Source organism: Rhinatrema bivittatum, chromosome 5 (assembly GCF_901001135.1).
Source record: "Rhinatrema bivittatum chromosome 5, aRhiBiv1.1, whole genome shotgun sequence".
NCBI classification, from domain to species: Eukaryota; Metazoa; Chordata; class Amphibia; order Gymnophiona; family Rhinatrematidae; genus Rhinatrema; species Rhinatrema bivittatum.
The window spans coordinates 346,244,500-346,259,787 of NC_042619.1; the positions used below are offsets into that span (position 1 = coordinate 346,244,500).

The window sequence follows — 15,288 nt, forward strand, 5'->3', positions numbered from 1 at the left end:
TAGAGGCAGAAGGGATGTTTATTCATTTCTTGTACTGCAGCAGGGAAACCAATCCCCGAGGCCTCTCTCAACCCAAATCCCTCTCTTTCTATACAGTGGTTACTGGCAGTCAATATGCTCCCCCCCCCCCCCCCCCCCCCCCGCTGCCCCAAGCAAGATCTTCACCAAGTTATATTTCAAAACATTAAACTTTTATTTCTGGGATTATCAGCCAGCAGCTATTTACAAGATGATAGAGAGTAATAAAGGATGACTGAATTTATCACAGGCTTTACATATGATATAACTTTGCAAAAATCAAATAAACCGTGCTCATGAATTCACATCAGACTTTAAGGAATATTTCCATTCTTTGGCTCTGCTCTACATTCATTCCCTCATTCTTCTTCATCAGAAATATGTGGCTTACATTTCTGTATTGCATCACAAAATCATAGGAAGATATCATCTCAGCCCACCATTAGTAAAATCCATCCACCTGCTTTGCATGCATAAACATCGAGGCTCCTCCTACTGAGGTACTCACACCGGGAATAATATTCAAAATGATTTACATATGCAAATGTAGCAATTAAAAATTATCCTCTTAGATTGTAAACCCTCTGAGGACAGGGAATACTTTCGGTATCTGAAAATAATCTGAAGCATAACAAAATGTGGAATATGGAAAAAATATTATTGTTTCCTATTGGAAAATCAGTTTTGACTCAAGTGGTTTCAACATGAAGCATGGTTTTCAGGAGCCAGTTGTGACTTAAGTGCAAGGACATCCTGTACAGCATTTTTTGTATATTGTTTGGGCTGCACCAAAAAGAAGCATCAATACTGCAAACAATTCCGTTTTCTTCAGGATCGATATAACTAAGAATTCATTTTACGGTGACCTGATAAAAGGAGTCTAAATTAAAAAGTTAGTAAGCATGTTCAGTATATTTCAAGGAACAGGAATTAAAGCCTGTACTGAAATGGTCTTATTTTCTTACCAGTAATGCAAAATGAAGTATCACCCAGATAACACCAAGTGAAGTTACCAGGAGATCATATCGATTTCTTCTGCTTTGCCAGAACCCTGCAGGTGACATGGCAGCAATCTTCATTGTAACCTAGAAAAGGAGAATTTTTTTTTTTTTAAATAAAATCACTACAAGATCCATCAACATGCTGGCAGAGAAGCTCTGCAAAGATTTTGGTTACAATACTATGCCATATCAAAATAGGTGAAAACGTTTTATTGGCCATCATCAGTTCCAATATACAGAATACATAGTGTCTGGCACCTGTGGGTCAATAAATACACCAATATGGTGCCATCTGGTCAAGAGGAAGGTACCCCAGTGACATCACTGAGGTGCATCCTTCTACATAGATGGCATCATTTTTTTGTGGACAGAAAAAGAACGAACAGAACAGTGGTCTCTTGTGAAGATTTGATGGCCTTCGGAGTGAGGAAACTCACTCCAAGATGAGATTTGGGCAAGGTTCTCTCAACCTAGCTTGATGTTACCCAGGTAGAGAGTCCATCAAGCTAGGTTGAGAGAACCTTGCCCAAATCTCATCTTGGAGTGAGTTTCCTCACTCCGAAGGTCATCAAATCTTCATGAGACCACTGTTCTGTTCGTAGGTGTCACGTAGAATGTCAAAGTGGCCCCTAACCCCCTACACTCTTACCTAAACCCCACCTCGAGTTACTAGGTGGGCCTACCATAGGGATACAAATACCTACCTATGGGAATTACATTATGGCCAGTCTCTCTCTCTCTCTCTCTCTCTCTCTCTCTCTCTCTCTCTCTCTCTCTCTCTCTCTCTAAGTCACACAGCCTAACACAATTCAAAGAGGCATAGTTAAAATCAGTGTTACAACTGTGCATCCTATTTCCAACACTAGTAAATCCAGGTCACAAATATTTGGCAGGATAGATGAATTCCATGTTGTTTATCCCAGGGATAAGCAGTGGAATTATGCAACTCCATCTTAATAATTGTTTATGGCCTTTTCCTCCAGGAAAACCTTTTTTAAATGCAGGTAAACTAACATCTTTCACCACATCCTCTGGGCAAGGAATTCCAGAGCTTAATTATGCATTGAATAAAACATATTTTCTCTTATTAGTTTTAAATGTATAACTCAGTAACTTCATTGTGTGCCCCCTAGTCTTTGTACATTTGAAAGAATAAACAACTGATTCACATTTACTCCTTCTATTCCACTCATTATTTTATAGACCTCTTTCATATTTTCCCTTCAGCCATCTCCTCTCCAAGCTAAAGAGTTCTGATCATCCCAACCCCTTTTATCATTTTGGTTGTTCTTCTCTGTACCTTTTCTAATTCTGCTATATCTTTTTTGAGATGTGGTGACTAGAACTGCACACACAGGCTCAGCGCACCGTTTAGCACCCGTTTGGCCACGCATTTTCGACTTGCTTCTATTACCCCTTATACTGTAAGAGGTAATAGTGCCTTGAAAATGGCTAAACTTGCAAAAACTAATAGCGCACATGACATGCAAATGCATGTTGATGAGCCTATTAGTTAGTTGCCCGGGATACTGAAAGTGAAATGTATGGCCAAGCCGCACATTTTGCTCTCAGAAATTAATGCCTGCCCAAAGGCAGGTGTTAATCATAGACAGCACTGGGAAAGTGTACAGAAAAGCAGAAAAAAAAAACGCTTTTCTGAACACCCTCCCACTTAATATCATAATGATATTAATTCGGAGGTCCCAAAAATAAAAAAACCCAAAAACGTTAAAAAAAAAAAAAATCTGTCCCCCAGTCTGCGGGTTTGAAAACAGACACTCAATTTTGCCGGCATCCATTTTTCCGAACCCATGAGTACCTTAGCATCTTTTCTAGCCAAAAATTGGGTGAATTGACTTCATAATTTTTATTTTCAGTGCTTAATCTTGAGGGGGAAGATTTTCAATAATTAACTTGAGACTTTGCTCATGGATTATGAAAACCTTATCTTGATATAGGGGCAGTGATAACTATCATGCATTTCATTTTTTATAAATAAATAAACAAACAAATAAATAAATAAATATATGAAACTCTTCAAACTGTTTACCTCCAAAACAAAAATGAAAGTGAAAACAACAGACATCGTTGCTAGGGGAACAGTCACTGGCTCATCAACATCCCACTATAATAATAAAAAAAAAAAATACAGCATCTTACAAAACTATACAAACACCAAAAAATCATAACTATTTCCAGTTCAACTTTTCAAAAAATAATTCTTATGTTTAAGTTACAGTATAAATATATTAAAACAACTTGGTATCACAAACTGGCATTATTTTCTGGTCATATTCCTAATGCATACGAATGATACAAATTTGTCTAGGATAGTTCAAATGTACTTACGTGGTGAGAAATGTTTAAAGGCTTTCGATTAATAACTAAGCAGTTACCCAACTGGATTATCCTGATTGAAAATTATCCTCCTCAGAACAGTGAAAAGTGCTGGTGGGATTTCGCAATGCACATTTTAGCTGAATTAAAAAGAGGCATTCATTCCTGCGGGGGGTCGGGCGTGCCTAGCTCTGGAGAGTAAACATGGATTTTCAAATGTAAGCGTGCAGTTCTGTCCCCGTTCCTCCAGGGGTAGAAATAGTACGCGGGTGCTCTTGTGCCCATATATCTTTGTAGGCAATTTTCAAAGGGAAACTATGTGGGTAGTTTCCTTTGGAACTTGGCTACAAGGTCAATTGATAGGAAAGTACCTCTGTGCTTTACAAAAACATAAGCTACTGAAAATTGCCTCTCAATATGCTAAGTTTGTGCATCCCATTCATTTTTTAAAAATGCCCATTCTACAGTCATAATGTGGATTGGATTAGTTGTGCTTGTTTAAAGGTTCAAAAATATTGTAGCTATTTATTCAGTTATCATTTTAATACTTTTTATAATCGCTCTTTTTCAAAACCAGTAGCACGTGCTCATCTATGTGTATTGAGGCCGATAATTAGCGCTACATAGCCAGATACATAGGGACTTATGCAGCTAAGTGGCAGCCATTCAATATCAGGGAAGTGCATTTGTTTCAAACAAATTTGAAAAACATGACAAGGCAAAATATGTTTCATCGAGGAGTCCGCAAAATGAATCGGTAGCCCCCCCCCTGAATGAAACAAACCTTCTTCGTTGAATTCATTTGAAAAGAAAATGCATCGGACAAGACAAGGCCCAAAGCCGGGGCCTCGACTAGGGCGTAAGCCAAGGCCCAAAGAAGAGGCCGCAAGCTAGGCTTGAGCACGACACCGGGGTCTCAGCCAAGGCCCTTCTCGATGATGGGGTCTTGGACGAGGCCCAAAAAAGGTCTTATTTGATCCATTGGCAAGGCTGGGCCTCGGCCCGGAACCAGACCCAATGCTGAGACCCAATCCTGAGGTTCGGTTGCAAAGCCTCCGGGCTAGGTCATAGCATCAGGCTTGGGTCCAGGTGCCAAACTAGGCCTAGGATGAGGCCCCCAACAATTGAAAATGAAACAATTTTTTTCCCCTGCTTATCCATATTGAATATCCATCTGTGTTCAGCAGCCGCCATTTAACCAGACAAGTATTTGTCCAGCTGGGGGTGGCCTATGGGCAGATTGAGGTGGGGCAACTTATTCAGTTATCTTAACCAGATAAGTGCCTATATTCAGCCTTATCTGGTTAAATTAACCAAATAAGTTAGGAGGACGTGGTGCTTGTCTACAACAGAAGACTGGAATGCTCATCTGCCAACTTCTCCCAGCAGCCCCAGCAGAGGACCCCAGGGGGCACTGCAAGCTGTCTAGGCTTCAGTACCCACAACCCTCACGCTATTTCCAGCTGCAGAAAACTGGAAGGCTCATTTGCATAGTTTTTCTAGCAGCATAAGTAGACGACTCTAGAGGATACTGTGAGCTGTCTAGCTTCAACTTCCACAGCTCCCATATTATTTCCAGATGAAGAAAACTGGAAGGCTTGTTTGCCTACGTTTCCCAGCAGAGGACTCCAGAGGATACTGCGAGGCATCCTCAGTAGTATTAGCTTTCATAGCCCAGGCACTCTTTCTAGCACCAGAGGACATAAAGAATAATTTGTATACTTTTCCCAGTAGCCCCAGCAGAGGATGCTGTGAGCTGTCTAGGCTTCAGCTTACACAGCCCTGCTTCCACACCTTCCTGCTTTCCAACAGATTGGATATCATGTGCCAAAACACCACTTTCTATAAATTTGAACAGATTTATTTATTTCATACACTAACAGGTAATTAGTTAAAAAAAATGGTCAATAGGGTGTGTAAGTAAGTAGTTATAAGTAGATTAATTGTAGTCTCTGGAGGATCACTGACAAATATAAATTGAACCACTAGATTAAAAGTAGATTAGATGTGTTTGAGCATTCTTACTCCCTTAGAAATTTTAAATCACTAACAACTGAACAAAATTAAGATGCAGACAGTAGTCCATTACTGAGAGGGGGGGGGGGGGGGGGGCTAATCTTATGCACTGAATGCAATATGTACCAGTTGGTGAGATTTTGTATATGTGCATTCGGTACAAAGAATTCGTAGCCTTCAGAGAATGAGTTCAATATCTGAAGGCTGGAGCGCCTGGGGCTCAGGCTGGTGAGAGACAGACTGTGCTGGGACTAGGGGAAGGGCTTGCTCTATGGAGGCTGGCGCAACTGGGAGCTGGGGGAACACAGGCTGTGCTGAGGCTTCTGGGGAGTGAGAGCAGGCTGTTCTGGGCATGAGGGGGGAAGGGCAGGCTACAGGGGCAGGGGGGGTAGGTCAATAAATAGGAGCCTCTGGGGTATTTCCATGGGTGGCTGTACTTCAGCTGGGGCTGGGGCTGGAAGGGGTAACCTAGGCTGGGGCTGAAGATGGGGGGGAAGGCGGGCTGAGCTGCTCTTGAGGCTGAGGGGGAGGGGATGGTGAGTGCCACCTGTGATAGGACTGAGTAGGCTGTACTGGGGGGTTTGTAGCAGGAGGTTAGACTGTGCTGAGGCTGTAGGGGAAGGCAATTCATAGGGGCCTCTGGGGAATTTCCATGGGTGTCAGCTAATATGAAAATAATCATCTTAGGAAATTCCTTTGTTATAAGATTAAGGGCATGCAAAGAAGTCACATTATTTAAAACATCAGTAACTGGGCAAACATTTTTTAGATATTTCAGTTGTCAAAAAAAACAAAACAAAATCAGCTAACGATCTTTCTTCCTTCTATTTTGTGCCTGAGGAAATAGTATTATTTTATTTTATTTAACTCTTTTCTATACCGACATTCATGATACAAATCATATCATATCGGTTCACAAGGAACAAGGGGGTTATAACATTAACATTGAAGAAGAAGCAAAAAGTTACAATAAAACAAGCTCGTGGGAACTTGGGAGCAGAAGAAGCCAGAAGCAGAGGTTTAAGGTAGTAAACTTAACAAGGATATACTGGAAGTGCCTTGTGTCAGATATAGAGTAGAGTTTAAATTTTGAAATCCCTTCTGCTTTTCTTCTTGACCACTCTCAGTATTATCAGTGTAAGAGAATCTGGGGCATTGCTTTGCTGAGCCTTGACAAAAGCCAATGTAAATATTACACTGAGACAAGTATGAGAATATCATGATTAACTCACGTGTACTCCAGAAAAGACTTAAAAAAATAGGTGGATTGATTATAATAAAAAGGTGTAGACCTTTTACTAGGAAAAAAAAAGTGTACAAAATAAAATATACAGTATATTGGGACAGAAAGAAAAGAAGACATCTCGGAAATAAACCTTAGAATGGAAGCTAATGAACAGATAAGTTGATATTTCGAGGATTTTGGCCCATACTATGTTGACAGATATTCTTAGATTAATGACAAGCATTAGTTTACATGTTGCTATGAGCAGACTCAATGGGCCATGTGCTTTTTTTCTGCCATCATGTTTCTATGTTTCTGTTATTAACTGGGAGAGGCTAGATCATAAATTCATGTACTAGTTGTAGAATTTGTTCATCCATTAACATGGTTTAAAGATGAAGCTTTCTTGAAGATATTAGATGGTTACATAATGTAATTTATTTATTTATTTATTTTTATTTAAACATTTTTATATACCGAACATATTGTATTCACATCACGTTGGTTTACAATTCAGTTGGGGACAAAACATTATTACTTTGACTTATAAATATATTGATCTATTAAAACCAAATCAAAACATACTCTGAAATTATAAACAAAAAGCAGCCCATTGGAATTTCTAGGTTAAAATAATAAAATAAATTATGCACTATACTTTACAAAATAATAATACAATTTCATGACTACTGTCCTAACTTTTTAGTAAAAAACTAAAATTATTTAAATTAAACTATACTATAATTCCATGGGAGAATGACCAAAAAAGGGATTTAGCCTGACTTTGTATAGGCCTCTTCAAACAACCAAGTTTTAAGCTTTTTCTTGAATGGTTGAATGCTTGCCTCTAATCGAATGTCGAGTGGAAGAGCGTTCCAAAGTTTTGGCCCAGCCAAAGACAGGGCCCTTTCCCTAACCGCGTTTAACTGTGACAAAGTCCCTCATGAGAGGCTTCTACGAAAACTAAAAAGTCATGGGATAGGAGGCGATGTCCTTTCATGGATTACAAACTGGTTAAAAGACAGGAAACAGAGAGTAGGATTAAATGGTCAATTTTCTCAGTGGAAAAGGGTAAACAGTGGAGTGCCTCAGGGATCTGTACTTGGACTGGTGCTTTTCAATATATATATAAATGATCTGGAAAGGAATACGACGAGTGAGGTTATCAAATTTGCAGATGATACAAAATTATTCAGAGTAGTTAAATCACAGGCAGACTGTGATACATTACAGGAGGACCTTGCAAGACTGGAAGATTGGGCATCCAAATGGCAGATGAAATTTAATGTGGACAAGTGCAAGGTGTTGCATATAGGGAAAAATAACCCTTGCTGTAGTTACACAATGTTAGGTTCCATATTAGGAGCTACCACCCAGGAAAAAGATCTAGGCATCATAGTGGATAATACTTTAAAATCGTTGGCTCAGTGTGCTGCAGCAGTCAAAAAAGCAAATAGAAAGTTAAGAATTATTATGAAGGGAATGGTTGATAGAACGGAAAATGTCATAATGACTCTGTATTGCTCCATGGTGAGACCACACCTTAAATACTCTGTACAATTCTGGTCGCCGCATCTCAAAAAAGATATAGTTGCAATGGAGAAGGTACAGAGAAGGGCAACCAAAATGATAAAGGGGATGGAACAGCTCCCTTATGAGGAAAGGCTGAAGAGGTTAGTTCTGTTCAGCTTGGAGAAGAGACGGCTGAGGGGGGATATGATAGAGGACTTTAAGATCATGAGAGGTCTTGAACGAGTAGATGTGAATCAGTTATTTATACTCTCGAATAATAGAAGGACTAGGAGGCATTCCATGAAGTTAGCAAGTAGCACATTTAAGACTAATCGGAGAAAATTCTTTTTCACTCAACGCACAATAAAGCTCTGGAATTTGTTGCCAGAGGATGTGGTTAGTGCAGTTAGTGTAGCTGGGTTCAAAAAAGGTTTGGATATTAATCAAGTTTACTTAGGGAATAGTCACTGCTATTAATTGAATCAGTAGCATGGGATCTTCTTAGTGTTTGGGTAATTGCCAGGTTTGGCCTCTGTTGGAAACAGGATGCTGGGCTTGATGAACCCTTGGTCTGACCCAGCATGGCAATTTCTTATGTTCTTATGTTGATTTCGATGATGGAATTGTAAGTAATGCCTTGCCCATAGATCTTAGATTACGTGATGGAGTGTGAACGTAAAGAGAAGCATTTAGCCATTCTATATTTAACCAATAAATTGATTTATGGATTAATGTCAAACATTTATACTGAATGCAAAAATGAATGGGTAACCAATGAAGATCCTTCAATGTGGGGGTGATATGAACAAATTTCCTCCACTTGGTTAACAGACATGCCACAGCATTTTGCAAGAGCTGCAAGGACCTAATAGATGATAAAGGAAGACCCAACAAAAGAGCGTTGCAATAGTCTAATTTGGACAGTAAAAGAGCTTGAAGAACTGTCCGAAAATAATTGCCATGTTGTAAAGGTTTCAATGTTTTCAAAATTTGCAGTTTATAGAAACCATCTTTAACAGTGGATTTTACAAATCCTGTAGATTAAGTTCACTATCTATAGTACAACCAAGCTCCCTAACGTCTTGCTTAATGTTGTAAGATGGCGACAAACTAATTTCTGAAAAAGTTTTGTCTGTAACTTTGTTACAAACAAAAAGAATTTCAGTTTTAGAATTGTTTAGAGAAAGTGCCATTTGAGTGAATAGTTGATTTATTGCATTGAGATAGATTTCCCAAAGTTTCAAGGTGTTATGAAGTGAGTCTTTGATCGGCAGAAGAATCTGTACGTCATCTGCGTATATGTAATGAACTAGCCCTAATCCAGCCAGTAACCTGCATAGTGGGGCCATACAGATATTGAATAAGGTGGGAGACAGTGATGAACTCTGTGGTACTCCTGAAGCTAGAGTGACCATCTCTGATTCAGAAGGACCTATTTTTACCCTAAAGGCTCTATTTGAAAAATAGGACTTAAACCAGGCAAGGGTTGTTCCTTTAAGGCTTATTTCCTGGAGTCTAGAATTCATAGACTCATGATTGATGGTATTGAAGGCTGCCAAAATGTCCAGTAGAATCAATAAGTAGGAATTTCCATGATCAAGTCCTCTCAGTATCTTGTCTGAGAGAGATGTTAAAAGCGTTTCTGTATTCTCATGCCGAACAAATATCTCAACATTATTCCTGTAATCTTGAAAGTAAAATGCTCATGCTGTGCACTTTTGAACAGACAGCTGTAGTGCATAATATTTGTAAAGGATTACAATTTGGGATTAAATCATAACGTCTGTAAATTTTATCCATAATGTGTCTAAACAGATGTAAAATTTAGATGAAAAATGCATGAGCACTACAGTACTGTCAGTAGTAAAATACGTAATAAGAAACAAAAAATACCTTTACTGACAATAACACAGATTGGGCCAGAACAAGTACAGCAATTGTCCTCTTAAAAAATGGATGCTGAGTGATATCATACATTCTTGCTCTGAATCCGTCATTATCTGAAAAAGAATAAAAAAACAAGGTAAACACTGGAGTACACATTCAGATATTAGATGCAGACTCATTTATTTAAAAAGAAATGATTCTACTGTAACAACATAAGAATATGTCATACTGGGTCAGACCAAGGGTCCATCAAGCCCAGCATCCTGCTTCCAACAGTGGCCAATCCAGGCCACAAGAACTTGGCAAGTACCCAAAAACTAAGTCTATTCCATGTAACCATTGCTAATGACAGTGGCTATTCTCTAAGTCAACTTAATTAATAGCAGGTAATGGACTTCTCCTCCAAGAACTTATCCAATCCTTTTTTAAACACAGCTATACTAACTGCACTAACCAAATCCTCTGGCAACAAATTCCAGAGTTTAATTGTGCGTTGAGTAAAAAAGAACTTTCTCGATTAGTTTTAAATGATTTTAAACACCTCTATCATATTCCCCCTCAGCTGTCTCTTCTCCAAGCTGAACAGCCCTAACCTCTTTAGTCTTTCTTCATAGGGGAGTTGTTCCATCCCCTTTATCATTTTGGTAGCCCTTCTCTGTACCTTCTCCAGTGCAACTATATCTTTTTTGAGATGCGGCGACCAGAATTGTACACAGTGTTCAAGGTGCGGTCTCACCATGCAGCGATACAGAGGCATTATGACATTTTCCGTTTTATTAACCATTCCCTTCCTAATAATTCCTTACATCCTGTTTGTTTTTTTGACTGCTGCAGCACACTGAGCCGACGATTTTAAAATATTATCCACTATGATGCCTAGATCTTTTTCCTGGGTGGTGGCTCCTAATATGGAACCTAACATCGTTTACCTTTATTCTCTGAGAAAATTGAACATTACCAATGAGGCCTGTAACTTACAGCAACTAAGGCATGCCCTGCTCCAACCCTTGCCAATGAGGCCTGTTATTTACAGCTATGGCATGCCATATTCCAAACATTAACACTGAAGCCTGTCCATTACAGATATGATATACCATGTTGCAACCAGGAGCGGATTGCAGAAAACTATCAGCACGGGTGATTTTTTCAAAAGTGGTTCATGGGGTATCTGTGACTTACTCATGTGCTTTCTGTGCAGCATGTGCTTCTAAAGCTCCCAAAAGCACATCAAGCCAATTATTGAGAGATACCATCATATGTCCTGAAGCCTGGCAGAATTGTGATAAAAAAAAAATCTCCAACATAAACCATGTTTTTCTTAAAACTATTTTTTAGAGCACATCTTAGAGCAAAGATGAGCAAACTGAACTGCAGTCCCACTACCATCCATGCAATCAGTCAGCCCCCATGTTTAGTTACATCTCTCGTAAATCCTGGATTCCTGTTCTGGTGTCAGTCTTTCGCCAATCGATCAGCTCTTGAAGCAGGTGCCAAGTAATGAGACAATCGTACTACCAGCCAGTGACTAGGAATCTCACAGACACAAAGACACTACACACACACACACAGACATTTGCTGTTGTGTTGCTGCTGTTCATGTGCTCCTTCAGCGAGTGTCCCCCTGTTCCCAGCACTGCTGCATCATTAGGTAAAAGTTGGTGCTTGCTGCCTGCCGTTCCTCATTTTGCCGCAGTCCCCTCCCTTTCCCGGCACCCTCATGCTCCGGGAGATTCACCAGTTCCACAGCCAGCACCTCCTCCTCCTCTCAGAGCTCAGCCCAGTCATCACAGGCAGAAGCCTCACTAACACTGCACAGCCACCTCCTTCTGGCTCACTTTTTTCCTTTGTATTACAGGAGCTTGCCTCCACCTCTCAGGGCCTCCCCCCGTCCTCCTTGACTGTGTGCAACACAATCTGCCGCTTTTATGGTTCCCTATGCCAGCGATTCCCTTCTTACACCCTACATTAAACAAAATGTGTGGTACGCCAACCTCCACAGTGCAGGCGGCGAAGACATGGAAAGGGCTCATACAGGCAAAGGAGCTGGGGAAGCACGAAAGCCCCGCCAGTCTCTCTTCCAAAACAGAAAGGAGAGGGCAGAGACCCGCAGTCATCAGTTCCCAAGGGAAAAGGAAGAAATCAGTGCAGGGTGAGAAGCCGGCTTATTTAGTGACCACGGCTGCCACATGTGGGTGACACTGTTCTTTTGCTGCTGCTCCTAGCATTCAAAATGTGTCAAATCCAGTACACACTCTCCCCATCTCACTCAACCCAGGGATAAGACACAGGCTTCAAGGACTCAGACAGGGAAAATGAGGAGAGGCTGTGTGCACTGTCTCTGCTGTACAACGCAGGTCCCAGCTATCTCTTCCCTGCATGCTGCCCATTTGCCACCACACTCCAGGGCTCATGCTGCAGCTGGGATGAGAAGTACGATTGCTAGGGATGTGCATCGTCTTTTTTTTTTTTTGATGAATTAAAATATCGTATGATATTTCCTAATTTGTCATGTATCGGGGTTCCCGACAATGATAGGAAAACCCCACGAAATTTCGTGTGGGTTTCTTATCATTTTTTTTGGGGGGGGGGGGGGAGAGAAAGGACACACAGAAATAAAACCCCTCCCAAACCCAGCCCAACACTTCAGATCTAATTATTTACAATCCCACACCCTCCCGATCCTCCCAAAACTTGCCTAAAGTGGTCCAGCAGGGGTCCCGGGAGCGATGTCCCCCTCCCATTTTTTAAGATGGTGCCAGCCATCCATTGCTCCTACCATGTGACAGGGGCCAGCCAATGGCACCAATAGCCTCTGTCACATGGTAAGGGCAAAGGGCCATCGGCACCATTTTGTTTACTGGCAGCCAACGGCCCAAGAGTGGGAGATCACACCTAGGACCCCCGCTGGACCACCAGGGACTTTAGGCGTTTCTTTTTTTTGGGGGGGGGTCGGGAGGGTGGGGGATTATCAATAATTAAATCTGAAGGATCGGGGCGAGTTCCGATGCAGGCCTCTTCGGTATCTTCACCATGTTCCAGTCTCAGCCTCCATTACCTCATCTGGAGTCTGCTTCGAGTACAGCATGATCCACGACCAGCCCATGGGATGGCTGTGTAGGGCACTCTGCGAGGCAGTGCCCACCCGGTACTTTGCCTGTCTCCTGAATCCTTACTTGAACCTCTGTATGATCCGTATACCTTGAATCCCTGCCTGAGTCTTCGTGCAAGTATCCAATTCCTCGCCTGTCCTTGTCTGAGTCTCCACGTTCTCGCCTGAGTCTTCACATCCTCGCTTGAGTCTCCACTTTCCAAGTTCCTCGTTTGAGTCTCCATGTTCCGAGGCCTTCATCTGTCTCTGGCCTCCGTCAGGCCTGCTGCTTCTTGCCGTTACCCAGCGGCAAGTCGGAAAGGGCTTGGAATGGTCAGAGGACCATTCAAAGACCATCATTGCGTTGTTGGTCTTCCTGAAGCATGCAGGTCCGGTGGAGGGTCAGAATCTTCAGTCATTCTTGTCTTTGTTCCAGCCTGGTTCCAGCTCTACCCGTGCTTGTACCAGCTCACCTCCCGCGGTGTGTCTTGGGGCTCCTCCCCGAGCCGAGCCGTGGGTCATGGGCTCACTTTCCTCTCCAGATGGATCGTGCTTCCGAGCTCTTAACCGGGCCTGAGGGCGCGCTGTGCAATATGGGCTTGATGGACCCTCGATCTGACCCAGCATGGCAATTTCTTATGTTCTTATGTGTGTAAATCCAGAGGATATAGGCGCATAGGCCTTTTAAAATCTGGGCCTATGGTTTCAAAGTCCTCTTCAAAGTGTCATGAGATTCAATAATTTTTAAATATTCTGGCAATGAGTTCCTTAATAAAGATCCAGCAACTGAGAAGGCTCTGTCTCTTGAGATATCCCAAAACACATTTTTGAATGATGGAACTTCCAGCAAACATTTATTTTCTGATCTTAATGATCGAGTTAGTTTCTAAATTCAAAGTACAGTGGTCACCCAACAGTTGGCCTCCCAATGAATAATTTTGTGTATTATAGATAGTAATTTAAATTGAATTCTATATTTGATTGGAAGCCAATGTAAGAGATATAATATGGGTACAATATGATTTCGTAATGAAGTATTTGTCAAAACATGGGGGGGGGGGGGGGGTGCGTTTTGCACCAGTTGTAGTATATTTGCAGGAAATCATGAAAATAAAGTTTCTAAATCAGATTCTTAGTCGCAGTCATATTCCCTCTTTTTCACTAACATCTGGGAGACGTGAGAGAGAGATCAGTTGCTTATCCAAAGATTTGCAACACAATGCCAGATCAATTACGGTTGTCATTGGATTCGAAAGAAGTTTAAAAAACCCACTAAAAACCTGGCTTTTTATACAAGCCTTTGAAAAGACAAGTTTAAATTAGTATAAATTATGCCCCATATGATCAGCAATGTTCCCAAGTACAAATACAAAAATGAGAAAATGACTTGGCAAGAACATTTGTTATGTCATGTCTTGAAGTTTCACATTTTAATGTATACATTACATTAAAATGTAATGTATACATTAAAATACATTTTAATGTATTTTATTATGTCAAGTATTTTTAGATTTTATGATGTTTGTTTGACTATAAACTGCTGCAATCTGTGGAGTGTGCGGTTAAGAAATAATTTTAAATAAATGTCCACAAGCAGATTTCCACTCTGTCACACAGACAAGCACAGCCACACATATATTATAAAACCTCTCTAAGAAACAGCCTCTCTTTCTCACTTGTAACTCACTGCTTACTATATATTAAGTTAAAATTCTTTTCATATTTTTATGCCTTCTTTGTTATGTTGTTCTTTGTTCTTTGTTATATGTTCTTTGTTATATGTAACGCTCCTAAGCGAATTTTGTTGTTATCATGTAAACCGGTGTGATCTGTATTCGTACAGGAACTTCTGTATAGAAAAATTAAAATAAATAAATAAACTTAAATAAACAGACACATGCGTTGCCTTTCTCTCACAAAGTAGACACAGCAACATCCTCTCACAGTTAAACACAGAAACACAGGTACAAATACACATGACACACAGGCATTCAGAAAAGCAATCCTGCGCAAATACATGCATACATCAACTCATACAAACACTAACAAACACACATGAATCTCTACGTAAACATGTGATTGCACTAGTATCATTAAAAAAAATCCAAGAAAAACGTCAGCGTACGTGATAACAGCATATTCTCCCCCTTCCTCTTCAGAGATAAATATATATTCTATATAAACATTATAGCAATACTAATGAA

The 15,288-nt window shown here is 40.6% G+C and overlaps 1 protein-coding gene across 1 annotated transcript in view; it reads right to left on the reverse strand.

Moving 5' to 3' along the window:
* NALCN (sodium leak channel, non-selective) overlaps positions 1-15,288 on the reverse strand; it is a 549,662-nt gene that overhangs the window by 27,565 nt on the left and 506,809 nt on the right. The window contains exons 32-34 of the mRNA XM_029603307.1: positions 10,003-10,109; positions 3,070-3,144; positions 984-1,103 (exon numbers count right to left, since the gene is read on the reverse strand). Coding sequence (XP_029459167.1) covers positions 984-1,103; positions 3,070-3,144; positions 10,003-10,109 — 302 coding nt within the window. The remainder of the gene's footprint in view (positions 1-983; positions 1,104-3,069; positions 3,145-10,002; positions 10,110-15,288) is intronic.